This window comes from Stegostoma tigrinum, chromosome 12, assembly GCF_030684315.1.
Source record: "Stegostoma tigrinum isolate sSteTig4 chromosome 12, sSteTig4.hap1, whole genome shotgun sequence".
Classification (NCBI taxonomy): Eukaryota; Metazoa; Chordata; class Chondrichthyes; order Orectolobiformes; family Stegostomatidae; genus Stegostoma; species Stegostoma tigrinum.
The window spans coordinates 77009445-77025109 of record NC_081365.1 but is presented as its reverse complement, the minus strand read 5'-3'; the positions used below and the strand labels follow the sequence as shown (position 1 = coordinate 77025109).

General features: G+C 45.3%; 1 protein-coding gene across 8 annotated transcripts in view; it reads left to right on the top strand.

The window, feature by feature from the left end:
* The first annotated feature begins 3911 nt into the window (after window positions 1–3911).
* The window catches only part of LOC125457321 (cilia- and flagella-associated protein 44), a 199082-nt gene continuing 187328 nt past the window's right edge, over window positions 3912–15665 (top strand). For 3 of the 8 annotated variants that reach the window (XM_059650452.1, XM_059650453.1, XM_048541414.2), the window contains exons 1-2: window positions 7787–8794; window positions 11936–12052. In XM_059650452.1, coding sequence (XP_059506435.1) covers window positions 8698–8794; window positions 11936–12052 — 214 coding nt within the window. In that variant the 5' untranslated portion in view covers window positions 7787–8697. Of the gene's footprint in view, window positions 3988–4043; window positions 4229–7786; window positions 8795–11935; window positions 12053–15665 lie in introns of those variants that run through there. The other 5 variants (XM_059650450.1, XM_059650449.1, XM_059650448.1 and 2 more) reach the window with 5 other exon arrangements.

Here is a 15665-nt window from a genome sequence, read left to right as displayed (position 1 = left end):
TTGGAGATAATGTTATGGGTTTCCGACTGGCTGTGTCACCATTGTGCTAGGCCTCCATTTCCTATCTGCCTGTAGAGTCTGACCTGATGAGCTATCATTGATATTTTGTTATATTTTCACAAAGGGGCAGGAATAAATATGTAGGTTATAGGGTTCAATATTCATTGCTACACTGCAGTCATGTGTTGAATAATAACATATCAGTCTGTCATTCCAACAGCCGTACAGAGAGCAACAGAAAGTCTACATGATCAGGCTCGAGCATTTTGAATCTATAATGTGATTCATTTCTATGTATGGGAACCAAAAAGAAATAACAGTTATTGACTTGAAACATTATCTCCATTTCTGTCTTCACAGAAGCAGCCAGACAGTCTGGGTATTTCCTGATTATTTTACGATCTCCTGGGTATTTTCTTGAGTTTCAAAACCTGCAGTGTTTTGCTCCTGTAGTCGTCAAATACAAAACATGAAAAAGATTATTGGGATAACAAGGTGTAGAGCTGGATGAATACAGCAAGCCAAGCAGGAAGGCTGACGTTTTGGGACTCAACCCTTCTTCAGATTTCTGAAGTAAAAGATTTAAAGTTTTTGGTCAAAACATCCCAAAACGTCAGCCTTCCTGCTCCTCTGACGCTGCTCGGCCTGTTGTGTTCATCCAGCTCTATACCTTGTTATCTCAGATTTTCCAGCATCTGCAGTACCTACTATCTCTGAAAGATTATTGGGATATTGTTAGCCTTTTAATCTGGAGGGCTGAAATATAAAAGGGAGAACAATTATCTGCTATACAAAGTTCTTTGCTACTCTACCTTTGAAGTACTTTGTACAGTCCCTGGCACAACATTTTAGAAAACATTTATTGACTTTGGAAGGAGCCCAGCACAGGTACATAAACATACCAAGCTTGTAAAGTTGGAGTGATTACATGACAAAGCCTTTCTTGATTCCTCCATTGTTTCTCCTTAGTTACCATGACATGGGCAGTCAATTCCTCCAACTAAAGATTGGGGTAGGCCAAAGACAATATCTTCAGTTGTGCCACAAACTCTACCTGTAGCCAGGAAATCCACTCTTCTTTGTGGTGAAACTTAGAGACTGAACCAAACAATTCACAGCCTTACTGTTGTAATTGAGATGAATATCTAACCACAGACCCATGCCATCACCAAGATTCCTATCTCTATAACATTGCCTGACTCTGGCCAGATCATCTTCTGCTGAAACCCTTGCCAGGCCTTTGTGTTTTTGTTATATCATCTTTCTTTTTTTTGGAAGCATGAACACCCGTGATTTAATACAAAGCCAATTAGCCAGAGAAATGACTGGCCAGCTGTCTAGGGAGCAAAGTCAGGCCCAGACTGATACAGTTTGGAGAAAAATTCTTGGGAAATTAGGTCTTGGTGCAAAAGCCTTTACTTCGGTGATGATTAACCTAGTTAAGATGTCAGGCCTTTGTTGCCTGTAGCACTACTGATCACGCTCTCATCTTCCAATCTGCATAACCTTAAGTTTATCCAAAGTTCTGCCACTGGTATTTTAACTTTAACAAATCTTGGCCTCAGTCTACATTAGCTTCCAGTTCAAAAAAAGCCTTAATTTAAAAATTCTCATTTTTCTTTAATTCTTGGCCTCGCTTTAGCTGACAAGCTTCCAGAATCTTTGCTCTTGTTCAATTTTAACCACTTAAACATTCCAAGCTTTGTAAAGACCATGTTTTTCTAAACAAAAATTTGTTCTTTTTAAAATTGTGGGCTGCAAAGATAAATAACTTTTTTTTAAAAAAAATGCTTTCCAAGGATTGTTGCATGGTTTGACAACTAGTAATTTATTACTCATTATGAACTTGTTTCAATAGCTGTGGGTTACAGCAATATTTGCAGATAAGCTAGAGCTGAGGGGTTGTTAACAGATGGAATTTTAGTTGGCAACAAGTTGATTGGCTTATGGGCTCATGACCAGCTATCAATGACAAAGGCCTTTTTCTTATCAACAATTACATGATCGATTTTCAAGTAAGTAAACTGCTTGAGGCTGGAAACGTGACAGAGATGTGATCAGATCTCCTCCAACTCTGGAGCTGACTCTCTGTTCTCTACAACAAGTCACTTTAGACCCAAAGAAAACTGATTTCTCTTTCCTTCAGCAGTTGTTATAAGTGATTTTTGAGTTTTAACTCAGATACCTTTTATCGATGAAGCAGCCACCCTGTGCCACCTGCAAACCCAGTAGAAACATTTGGAAAAGGGAAGTCAAGTTATATTTTAAGTAAAAGCAAAATGCTGTGGATGCTGGAAATCTGAAACAAATACAGAGAATGCTGGAGAAACTCAGCAGCTCTAACAGCATCTGTAGAGACAGAAACAGAGTTGATGTTTTAGTCTGGTACATCTTTTGTTCAGAAGTCAGGCATGACCCTTTTAAAAGCTCTACCATTGATAGTTTCAACAACCCCATGCCTTAAACCTCTAAAGGGACTGCATAATTGCCAGTTGTTATTGTTGTGTGTTATCTGGAACTTAGAAGATGTTAAAAGGGATTGACAGTGTTGTTAGGAAACATTTTCCCACTGGTGGGCAAGTCTGGGACAAGGGAGCATACCCTCAAAATGAATATTCTGGAATCCCCGTTAGCATTTCTTCACAAGAGTATGGTAGAAAGAAAGCACTCTTTCCCACAACCATCTGCTGCTCCATTTATACTCCTGGCTGGGTGGATTCAAACACAAGATGCAAACGGACTGCAGTAATTCATCTTTGTACACTGAATGAAGCAGTCCCCCTTTGAAGGGATTCATGTAATACTTCTAGTTGCCTCTTTAAGATATTACTTCTAATAAAGAACAGACCTGCTCTCTCAGCTCTGATCTTAAAGCATGCATTTGGTAGTTGCAAGCCTTACCTTAATCTTCAAAATGTCACCGAATAAGGCCAGACAGAAAGGGAAAAAGCTGTTACAACTTCCCTGTCAGTAATTTGAATCTGGATGGACAGACAAATCCACACCCATCAAAAACTCACGACATTGGAACATCTGCTGTGACTCAGAACGCTATCAGGCTGCAAATACTTTTACTACTGCATAGAGGATGTGAAAGTAACCAGTGTTACCAGCACTCAAAGTAGCCAGCAGTCAAATTCTGAGTTTGATTTTTTTTGTCATAGGTCTAACATTCCTGAATGGAGGATCCCAAGAGACAGTAATCTGGTTTTGTATTATACGAATTATGTAACTTGTACTCCCACCCAGACTCCATGTCACCGTCTCCACTCTCCCATATGGCCAACTCTTGCCCCTACCGATGCAAGTGCAACAATATGTTCTCAGTTGAACAAGGGAGAATACCATGTTAGATTCAGTAATAAGACAAATTTGGCTAAAAGCCAAGTAGGTGAGCATTTATTTAACAACAATCATAAAATAATCAGGTCAAGATAATGTTTGCAAGGGCAAAATAAACACACTGCTCAGATTTTAGATTTCAGCAAAGCTAATTTCAATTTGTTGAGACCAGAGACTGTTCACAGTAAACACAGCAAATGTATTAATGAGGAAAATGACAATAGATCATTGAAAGTGTTTAGGAAAATTTTTTTAACTGATTCTGCATCACATTATAGCCATAGGGAAGAAAAAAAACTTCTAAAATGACAGCTAATGGATGAGTATAGTTTGGGACAACAGAAATGCAAAAAAAAAACAAAATATGCAAATAAACATAGATCCTGACAATGGAAGACATGCAGAGAATGGCAAAACAAAGTCAACATAAACATATTCATGTTAAGAAACTGAGCAGCAGGGAACTGGGCCAAAGCCCTACCGAGAGTGAGGGGGCGTGCCCGTGAGGCCGCGCGCCCGGGACTGGTAACCGTGGCCTGGGCCGCGCGCACGTCCCGTCACTCTGCCCGAGCTCGCGCCGGCATTCCGACGTTCCCGGATGAGGTCGTTACCACGGCAACGGGTTAAACATGGAGAAAGGAGACGGTGAGTTTGTGTGTGTGTGCGCGCGCGCGCGTGTGTTGGTGAGGGTGAGGGTGAGGGGGACGGAGACGGAGACGGAGACGGAGAACGGATGGGGACTAAAGGGGGTGGAGACCGAGGAGGACCGAGGCACTGAGGAGTCGGGAACCAGCAGAGGAATTGAGGGAGGATGGAGGATGGAGAAGAGGTGGACCAAGGGAGAGAATTTGGGGGGAGAAAGCAGAAGGAAGGGAGAATACTCGGAGTAAGGAGGACGCGAATGGGGGTTGCAGGTGGGAGTGAAGGAACGGGTACGGGGGGTGGAGCGATGAAGGTGAATCGGGGGTACAGCAGAGGCAGGGAGGGACCAGGCGGAAGGGTCCGAATCGAGGCGAGAGGGAGTGGGAGAGAGGGTAGTTGGGATTAGGAGAGAGGGAGTGAAAGTGAGGGGGTGGGAGCGAGTGAGAGGGAGCGAAAGTGATGATTAGGTAGGGGGACCTAAAGTGAGGGGGACAGGGTGTGAGGGAGAGGAGGCTAAAGTGAGGGGGACAGGGTGTGAGGTGAGGGAGTAGGAGGCTAAAGTGAGGGGGACAGGGTGTGAGGTGAGGGAGTAGGAGGCTAAAGTGAGGGGGACAGGGTGTGAGGTGAGGGAGTAGGAGGCTAAAGTGAGGGGGACAGGGTGTGAGGTGAGGGAGTAGGAGGCTAAAGTGAGGGGGACAGGGTGTGAGGTGAGGGAGTAGGAGGCTAAAGTGAGGGGGACAGGGTGTGAGGTGAGGGAGTAGGAGGCTAAAGTGAGGGGGACAGGGTGTGAGGTGAGGGAGTAGGAGGCTAAAGTGAGGGGGACAGGGTGTGAGGTGAGGGAGTAGGAGGCTAAAGTGAGGGGGACAGGGTGTGAGGTGAGGGAGTAGGAGGCTAAAGTGAGGGGGACAGGGTGTGAGGTGAGGGAGTAGGAGGCTAAAGTGAGGGGGACAGGGTGTGAGGTGAGGGAGTAGGAGGCTAAAGTGAGGGGGACAGGGTGTGAGGTGAGGGAGTAGGAGGCTAAAGTGAGGGGGACAGGGTGTGAGGTGAGGGAGTAGGAGGCTAAAGTGAGGGGGACAGGGTGTGAGGTGAGGGAGTAGGAGGCTAAAGTGAGGGGGACAGGGTGTGAGGTGAGGGAGTAGGAGGCTAAAGTGAGGGGGACAGGGTGTGAGGTGAGGGAGAAGGAGGCTAAAGTGAGGGGGACAGGGTGTGAGGTGAGGGAGTAGGAGGCTAAAGTGAGGGGGACAGGGTGTGAGGTGAGGGAGTAGGAGGCTAAAGTGAGGGGGACAGGGTGTGAGGTGAGGGAGTAGGAGGCTAAAGTGAGGGGGACAGGGTGTGAGGTGAGGGAGTAGGAGGCTAAAGTGAGGGGGACAGGGTGTGAGGTGAGGGAGTAGGAGGCTAAAGTGAGGGGGACAGGGTGTGAGGTGAGGGAGTAGGAGGCTAAAGTGAGGGGGACAGGGTGTGAGGTGAGGGAGTAGGAGGCTAAAGTGAGGGGGACAGGGTGTGAGGTGAGGGAGTAGGAGGCTAAAGTGAGGGGGACAGGGTGTGAGGTGAGGGAGTAGGAGGCTAAAGTGAGGGGGACAGGGTGTGAGGTGAGGGAGTAGGAGGCTAAAGTGAGGGGGACAGGGTGTGAGGTGAGGGAGTAGGAGGCTAAAGTGAGGGGGACAGGGTGTGAGGTGAGGGAGTAGGAGGCTAAAGTGAGGGGGACAGGGTGTGAGGTGAGGGAGTAGGAGGCTAAAGTGAGGGGGACAGGGTGTGAGGTGAGGGAGTAGGAGGCTAAAGTGAGGGGGACAGGGTGTGAGGTGAGGGAGTAGGAGGCTAAAGTGAGGGGGACAGGGTGTGAGGTGAGGGAGTAGGAGGCTAAAGTGAGGGGGACAGGGTGTGAGGTGAGGGAGTAGGAGGCTAAAGTGAGGGGGACAGGGTGTGAGGTGAGGGAGTAGGAGGCTAAAGTGAGGGGGACAGGGTGTGAGGTGAGGGAGTAGGAGGCTAAAGTGAGGGGGACAGGGTGTGAGGTGAGGGAGTAGGAGGCTAAAGTGAGGGGGACAGGGTGTGAGGTGAGGGAGTAGGAGGCTAAAGTGAGGGGGACAGGGTGTGAGGTGAGGGAGTAGGAGGCTAAAGTGAGGGGGACAGGGTGTGAGGTGAGGGAGTAGGAGGCTAAAGTGAGGGGGACAGGGTGTGAGGTGAGGGAGTAGGAGGCTAAAGTGAGGGGGACAGGGTGTGAGGTGAGGGAGTAGGAGGCTAAAGTGAGGGGGACAGGGTGTGAGGTGAGGGAGTAGGAGGCTAAAGTGAGGGGGACAGGGTGTGAGGTGAGGGAGTAGGAGGCTAAAGTGAGGGGGACAGGGTGTGAGGTGAGGGAGTAGGAGGCTAAAGTGAGGGGGACAGGGTGTGAGGTGAGGGAGTAGGAGGCTAAAGTGAGGGGGACAGGGTGTGAGGTGAGGGAGTAGGAGGCTAAAGTGAGGGGGACAGGGTGTGAGGTGAGGGAGTAGGAGGCTAAAGTGAGGGGGACAGGGTGTGAGGTGAGGGAGTAGGAGGCTAAAGTGAGGGGGACAGGGTGTGAGGTGAGGGAGTAGGAGGCTAAAGTGAGGGGGACAGGGTGTGAGGTGAGGGAGTAGGAGGCTAAAGTGAGGGGGACAGGGTGTGAGGTGAGGGAGTAGGAGGCTAAAGTGAGGGGGACAGGGTGTGAGGTGAGGGAGTAGGAGGCTAAAGTGAGGGGGACAGGGTGTGAGGTGAGGGAGTAGGAGGCTAAAGTGAGGGGGACAGGGTGTGAGGTGAGGGAGTAGGAGGCTAAAGTGAGGGGGACAGGGTGTGAGGTGAGGGAGTAGGAGGCTAAAGTGAGGGGGACAGGGTGTGAGGTGAGGGAGTAGGAGGCTAAAGTGAGGGGGACAGGGTGTGAGGTGAGGGAGTAGGAGGCTAAAGTGAGGGGGACAGGGTGTGAGGTGAGGGAGTAGGAGGCTAAAGTGAGGGGGACAGGGTGTGAGGTGAGGGAGTAGGAGGCTAAAGTGAGGGGGACAGGGTGTGAGGTGAGGGAGTAGGAGGCTAAAGTGAGGGGGACAGGGTGTGAGGTGAGGGAGTAGGAGGCTAAAGTGAGGGGGACAGGGTGTGAGGTGAGGGAGTAGGAGGCTAAAGTGAGGGGGACAGGGTGTGAGGTGAGGGAGTAGGAGGCTAAAGTGAGGGGGACAGGGTGTGAGGTGAGGGAGTAGGAGGCTAAAGTGAGGGGGACAGGGTGTGAGGTGAGGGAGTAGGAGGCTAAAGTGAGGGGGACAGGGTGTGAGGTGAGGGAGTAGGAGGCTAAAGTGAGGGGGACAGGGTGTGAGGTGAGGGAGTGGGAGCTAAAGTGAGGGGGACAGGGTGTGAGGTGAGGGAGTGGGAGCTAAAGTGAGGGGGTGAGGGAGAGAGGTGAGGGAGTTGGTGCTAAAGTGAAGGGTGAGGGAGAGAGGTCAGGGAGTGGGAGCTAAAGTGAAGGGTGAGGGAGAGGGAGCTAATGTAAGGTGTGAGGGAGCTAAAGTGAAGGGTGAGGGAGAGGGAGCTAATGTAAGGTGTGAGGGAGAATGAGCTAAAGAGGGGGTGAGGGAGCTAAAGTGAGGGGGGTGATGTGAGGATGAGGGGGCTAAAGTAATGGTAAGGTAGGCGGACCTAAAGTGAGAGGGAGAGGGTGTGACGGAGAGGGAGTGGATGTGAGGGAGAGCGAGTTAAAGAGAGGGGGTCAGGGAGGGGGAGCTAAAGTGATGGGGTGAGGGTGAGGGAGGGACGGAAAGAGAGGGGCTGAGAGTGTCCATGTAGCGGTGGTAGGGTGTACGTGTGAGATGGTTTGAAGGTGTGCATGTGGGAGAGGTTGAGGGGGTGTGTCTGGGTGAGAGGTTGAGAGGGGGGTGACAGTATATCTCAGAGTGGGGGTGAGAGGGTTAGAGAGGGATCATGAGTGTGAGGGAAAGAGAAGGGTTGAGAGGGTTGGATAGGGAGGGCGAGTATGCAGGAAAGAGGGAGTGAGAGGGTGGGCGAGTGTGAGGGAAAGAGAGGGGGTGACAGTGTACATGTGAGAGGGATTGAAAGGGGAGAGGGAGCTAAAGAGAAGGGGTGAGGAAGAGGGCGTGACCAAGGCAGAGACACAAATTTAGAATGTGAGAGAAAGGGAGAGTGTGTGTGGGAGACATTGAGAAGAGATGGTGAATGTCTGTGTGTGTGAGAGAGAGAGAGAGAGAGTGTGTGATAAGTTAACAAGAGGGAGATGGGGGGGATCTTGTGATTGAAGGAGAGAAAGATCTTGAGTGAGGGAGAAGGAGAGAGGTATCATGAGTGAGGGTGGAGGGAGAGGTATTGTGAGTGGGGGAGAAGGGGAGGATGAGTGTGTGTATACTTGTGTGAGAGAGAGAGAGGGTTCAATGAGAGCAAGTGAAAAAGTGAGACTGATGGGATAAGGCTGAGTGAGAGAGAAAGGATGAATAAGCATATCTGTATATTTAACGGTATGTTTATTTACGAGTGAGCACTTTGGCTGAAGAGCTTGAATGAGGAGTCACTGTCTGAGGATAGCTTTTTGGAACTGACAAGGAGAATGGTCTTCATTCAGCAGATTGTGACTCTTTGTTATTCTGTTCCCTGTGCAGCTGACCCTCTGTTGTTCAGTAGATTTAGTGCTACTAGTTTACTCAATGAATCCAGTTGCTGTGGCAATATTCACTTTTACATGCATGTTCTTGTCTGGAGCTATGGTTAGTGATGGTAGAGGCTTCAATTTCTTTCTACCAAGTGGCTGACCAGGAATCTCTTCCACTCTTACTACCTGCCATTGGCATGCATTGGGAGGATTTACAAGGTGATTCTCAACCTATTAGATTGCATTATGAATACATCTTTCTTGACCACTAAGTCCCACACAAACCCTGAGTTTTTGGCTCAGAGGCAATAATCTATGTACTGCACCAGAAGATCTAATTTAAGATGGCAATTGGTAACTTTAGAGTCCTGAGGCCATCAAGAGATATGGGGACGGGATGGTAAAAGTTGCAAAGATAATCAGCCATGGAAACATAGAAAATAGGTGCAGGAATAGGCTTTTCGAGCCTGCACCACCATTCAATATGATTGTGGCTGATCACGCAATTTCAGTATCCCACTCCCACCTTCTTTCCATACCCCTTGAATCCTTTAGCTGGAAGGACCATGTCTAGCTCCCTCTTGAATATCATCCTGTTGACTGCTGGAGCAGGCTTGAAGGCTCTGTAGCCTACATCCAGCTCCTCTCTCTTATGTCCACATGGTTAGGCTGCTGGTAGAATATTTGACCAATTTTGTCCAGCACACTTTAAGATTGATGTCCAGGCCTTGGAAAACGTGCAAGGAAATTGTACAGAATGTTTCAGAGATTAGGTGCTTCTTTGCATTTTAAAGCATAGAAGTTACTGGAAGATTCAATAAAAATATTTGATTTTATGAAGGCTTTTAATGTGGTAGGCTGTTTTATTTTTCAGTTTATTCGTTCGTGAGACATAGGCTTCACTGGCTAGGTTGGCACTTATTGCCAATTCCTAATTGCTGTTGAGGTGGTGTTGATCTGCTTTTGGAACTGTGGCAATTAATGTGGGTTAGGTACATCCATAATGTTGTGAGGGAGAGGTTTCCAGGGTTTTGACTTAGTGAAAATGGGAGAATGGCAATGTATTTCCAAGTTAGCGTGCTGAGTGGCCTGGAGGGGAATTTGCAGGTGATGGTGTTTCCATCTATCCCCTGCTCTTGTCCTTCTAGTGCTCTTGATGAATTCTAGCAGTGCATCCTGTAGATGGTACACACTACTGCTACTGAGCATTGATTGTGGAGGGAGTGAATGTTTGTGGATGTGGCACTAATTAAGCGGGGTGCTTTGTCATGGATGGTGTCAAGCTTCTTGGGTGTTGTTAGAGCCGCACTCATCCAGACAAATGGGGAATATTCCATCACACTCCTGATTTTGCCTCGTGGATAGAAGTCAGGAACTGAGTTGTTCATTGCAGAATTCTGAGCTTCTCACCTGCTTGCATAGCCACAATATTTATGTAGCTGGTCCAGTTCAGCTTCTGGTCAATGGTGACCCTCAGGATGTTGATAGTGCAAGATTCAGCAATGGTGATGCCATTAAATGTTAAGGGGCAATGTTAAATTCTCTGTTGGAGTTTGTTTCTCTCAGTTTCCAGCATTGTAATGTAATCAACATATTCTAAACAAAATAGTTCACAACAATCCAAGAAAAAGTCAATTTGACTTACCTCTTAATGTTAGTGATCCTTTTAAAAGATTCCAGGATATTGATCCAGAATCACATCTTCGCCAATAAATAAGTAGTCCTTCCTTGAGTTGTACTCCACATGTACGCGAGTATAAATAATTATTTCTTCCTTGAAGTGTATGTATATGCAAGTTTCATTGAAATACTTCAAATATGTTTTTAGACCATTTGTTTACAGACCTACAGATTCACTGACAGGGCAAATATACTAACTCTATCCACCTTCAATGGCACAGTTTGCAAAAGTACCAGTGGGGGAAATGCAGAGTGTGACGTAACACAGTGAGTTGCTATGATTTGGAATGTCCAATATGAAAGGCTGTTGGAAGCAGATTCAATAGTATGTTTCAAAAAAAGAAATTGGATATATGATTGAAAAGGAAACAAAAATATTGCATACTCGCACAGATGGCGAGAGTGGTATTCAGAGTGAAAAAGAGAACTAGAGAGGCACTGGAGAAAAGGTTTTGGAGAGAGTGACAAAGACCATGAGTTTTATATGAGAGTGAGGAGTTGCTATGGCAGACTGATGGAGAGAAATAGTTTATAAAGGAATGACCAGAGCAAGAGGCAATATATGCTGTCTCAAAAGTGAAATGTAATGAAAGGGAATAGTGTGAGATAGACATATGAAGTAGATGAGTATCTGCTCTCTCCACAGTTGCTATCTGACTTGCTGACCATTTCTAGTGTTTTCTGTTTTTACTTAACCTGGGGCTGCTTCTGACAACATGTTTGCTAGCATGAATACTGAAACTCAAAATTATACAGAAACTTGGCAGCACTGACCTCAAATGCTGCCATCTTTGCTGTAAAGAATAATTGTGGGAAGAGGTAGCTTTGAGAATCTGAAGGGAGAGTGCGAGATGTGAGAATCGGTGGAGGAGAAGTAGCTGGATATCACAATGATGGCTGAGAATTATTTAAATAATTCACAATCTGTTATCTATCGTCTTTTTCTCAATAAAAATTACATCTATTGTTCAATAATCTCTGAGGGGTGGGAGGTGTATTCACTTTTACAGTATAGACAAGGATGCATTTTATTAATGAGAATGGAATGTCTGCATTGTGTCAGACTGAATAAAATATGAATACTTGAAGCCCTGAGGGGGACAAAGGATTAATGAAAGGTCAGAGCAGGAGGAGAAGGTTTGGGACTGGAAACCAAGTCAAATCCTACATCTATGGATAATTGGGCAGTCGAAATGGAGAGAGCAGGAGCAAATTTAGGACAGGGAAGAATGACCCAATGTTACCCAAAAAGGAATAAAATTGAAGTAGTTTAGGAAGCAAGTCTTTCAGAAGTTACAAGCACACTTGTGCTATCATTATAAGCTATTAAGACTCAAATCGCAATATAGGAAATCATTCCAATCTGCAATGATATCTAGTGCCAGTGTGATGATACCATTCCCTCAAACTATTCTAGGTCAGGAGGTTTCACAATGGACAAAATCCTTATCAAAACAGGACAAATGTCTCTTGATGTAGCACTGCTATGACTGCAGTGAACATTGAAGAATGCGTATAGGATGTTTGTGATGACTGGACGTCCTGATTTGAACAAAAGTTGTATGTATGTCTCTAACCGCATGAAAATAGTGTGTGCAAGTAAGATTTAGTTGATGATATCCTTTATTGATAGTTACAATATATTAAAGATTTCCTTGCTTTTATTTTCAAAATAACAAGATAAAATAAAAGAAGGGTCTGCTGCCGAGAATGTTGATTTTGGCGATCTTGAAGGTGACCAGATAGATGAAAGTGATGTTCGAGAGGATGAAACAACAGTTACAGCTGAAGAAGAAGGTGAAAACTCATTATCATTGTATCTGACTTTTAAGATCTCTTTTTTCATGTTTTGCTCCAGGGAGGTGTAGATGCCTTTCAACACAGTTTTATAAGACTCATCTTTGCTTTCAAATCCCTTCTTGGTCTTGTCTGTCCCTGCCTTTGTCACATTCTCTGGTCCAAAACCCTCTGAGATTTCCTCATTCCAAATATGGCTTCTGGAGCATCCCTGGTTTTAATTGTTCAGTCATCGGTGGCTGTATTTCAGTTGCCCAGGCAAAACTCTGGACTTCCCTCCCTAACATTCTCTAGCTGACTCCCTCCTCCTTCAAAACTTTCATTCTTCAACCAAAAGTTTGGTCATCTGACCTAATATTGTCGCTTGTAACCTGGTGTCTGTTTTTGTTTCATGATACTTCTGTGAAGTGTTTGTGAGTTTCTTTTAACCAAATTAAATATGTTATATAAATGTAGTGAAAGTGTGTTTTAACAGGGTCAGTGGGGTGCAGAAAATTAGACCATATTATAAGTGAACCATGGAAGTAATCATAAGAGATATTTGCTGAGGTTGTTGTCAGGGCTGTGAAAGAAGTTGGGGCCAAGAGGGACAGGCGAGTTAGCCTGAGGAAGGAGTTAGAGTCTGTGTACTCAGTGAATTTGTTTTATGTTGATCAGACTTGGACAGTATAAGTTGTTAAATTAGCGGCTCTCTACATTTTGGTTGGTTGTTTCATTCCACTTTCTCTATATACTCTCAGAAATATACAGGATCGAAAGGTGTGAAAATTGCTGGAAAAACTCAGCAGGTCAGGCAACATCAGTGGAGAGAAAGCAGAGTTAACGTTTTGGATCCAGTGACCCTTCTTCAATGGATCCGAAACGTTAACTCTACTTTCTCTCCACAGATGCTGACTGATCTGAGTTTTTCTAGCTGTTTCTGATTTTCAGCTTCCGTGGTTTTGTTTTGTAAGGTGATTAATGTAGGGAATAAGGAGGTATTATAGCAGTAACGACAAAGTTGCCACAGTCCTAGAGGATCATAGGCTGCTCGCATTAGAGAGAAGTGACTGGTGGTGGGATTACGATGAGTTGAGAGGTGAAAAAGATGTTGATATCGCACTGCACTGCAAATCATCCAGCAACTGAACTAATTGACCCCTTAAATATCACAGCAATGGGAATCATTGTGTGTACAATTCTGTGGCTTTTTGTAGATAGTTTTGACCTGTTGTACACTCCTGCAGTGTGTTGGGGTCAACGTTTTGCACAGAGGACAATTGTTGCTCCTGACACAAACTGCTGCAGTGCGAGTCAGTTCAACAGTGTTTGCAATTGGTCAACTCGTCCTTTTCACTGAATTTTATTTAAAAATGGGGAAGATACATTAGTTGACCTGGGGTGGGGTTCAGCTGACTGATCTGAGATGAAACTCAACTGATTGATGCTGGAGTGGAGCCCTGTCAGTCTGAACTGAAATTTAGATAAGATATTTTCAAACTGTTGTCATAATATAGTCCCGAGATATAATGAATTTATCTTTAGATATAAGTTAAAGTATAGAATCTTTTAAAGAAAAAGGATTGACACTAATCAGAACCAGGATTATTTAATCACTATGTGCTCTGGTTAATATTTTTTCTACTCATTTTAAAAATGCATGGTACTGCCATTTTAGGTAGTGGAACGGACAGGGTCCATATTAATGGGACATAGTGCCGTACGTTACCAATTCGTACTACATCAAAACTGAATATTTCTTAAATAGTGACAGATTGGAGAATATTGACATCCAAAGACACCTGGGTGTTCTTATTCATAATTCAGTAAAGACCACAGGAATTGCAGTAGGATCTTGATCAGCTGGGGAAGTGGGCTGAGAAATAGCAAATGGAGTTTAATATGGATAAGGTGAGGTATTGCATTTTGGAAAGTCAAATCAAGGTAGGATTTTCATGGTGAATAGTAGGGCCTCAAGGAGTGTAGTGGAACACAGGGACCTTGGAGTTCAGGTGCATGGTTCCCTGAAGGTGGAGTCATAAGTAGTCAGGGTAGTGAAGAAGACATTTGATGCATAGCCTTCATCAGTCAGGGCATTGAGTATAGAAGTTGAGAAGTTACATTGCAGTTGTACAGCACATTGGTGAAGCTGCACTTGGAGTATGGTGTTCAGTTTTGGTCACCTTGTTCTAGTAAGGATGTTATTAAACTGGAAAGAGTGCAGAGGAGATTTTCAAGGATGTTGCCAGGAACTGTGTTATAGAGAGGGGTTGGGCAAACTAGGACTTCTTTCTTTTTAGAACGTAGGAGGTTGAAGGGGGATCTTATAGAAGTGTATAAGATCATGAGACGCATGGATAGAGTGAAGGCACACATTTTTCCCAGGGATGGGGAATCGAGAACTAGAGGGCATCAATTTAAAGTAAGAGGGGAAAGAATACATAGAACCTCATGGGCAACTTTTTTACACAGAGGGTGGTACGCATTTGGAATGAGCTCCCAGTGGAATTGGTTGAGACGGGACATTAACAACATTTAAAAGGCATTTGGATAAATACATAGATAGGAAAGGTTTAGAAGGATATGAGCCAAGTGTAGGGAAATAGGTTGAGCGTACATGGCCATTTTGGTCAGCAAGGACCAGTTTGGGCCAAAGGGCCTGCCTCCATGCTGTAGGACTGTATGACACTATGTGTAGGTGCATCATGCAATTAGTATGCAAATAGTATTTTAGTCTTAAATGGAAGACAATCTGACTGTAACTGTAGAGCCTTGCAGTGACCACACCAACAGCGTATTAAGTGTATTTTGGTCTCCTTGCCTAAGGAAGAAGACTTTTGCCATAGAGGGAGTGCACAAAAGGTTCCCCAGACTGATATTTGGGATGGCAGGATGAGGGGATATTGTGGAGACTGGACCCTCTTCTAAATGTGGAGTTTAGAAGAATGAGAGATGTTTTCATTGAAGTATAATGGAGTATATAGCTGGAAATCTGATTCAAAAACAGAAATTGCTGGGAAAACTAGTAGATCTGGCAGCATCTGTGGAGAGAAAGCAGAAGTAATGTTTCGAGTCTAGTGACCCTTATTGGTTCTGAGGGCCCATGGTGTTCAAGGTGAGCTACTGGCTTGGATTGAGAATTGGCTGTCTGACAGAAGGCAGAGAGTTGGGATAAAAGGCTCTTTTTCGGAATGGCAACCGGTGACAAGTGGTGTCCGCAGGGTTCAGTGTTGGGGCCGCAGCTGTTCACTTTATATATTAATGATCTGGCTGAAGGCACTGGGGCATTCTGGCGAAGTTTGCCGATTATATGGAGATAGGTGGACAGCCAGGTAGTACTGAGGAGGTGAGATGGCTGCAGAAAGATTTAGACAGTTTAGGAGAGTGGTCCAGGAAATGGCTGAGGAAATTCAATGTGAGCAAATGTGAGGTTTTGTACTTTGGAAAAAAGAATACAGGCATGGGCTATTTTCTAAATGGTGAGAAAATTCGTAAAGCAGAAGTACGAAGGGTTCTGGGAGTGTTGGTCCAGGATTCCATAAAGGTTAACTTGCAGGTAGAGTCCATGATTAAGAAAGTGAATGTAATGTTGTCGTTTATCTCAAGAGGGTTGGAATATAAAAGCAGTGATGTG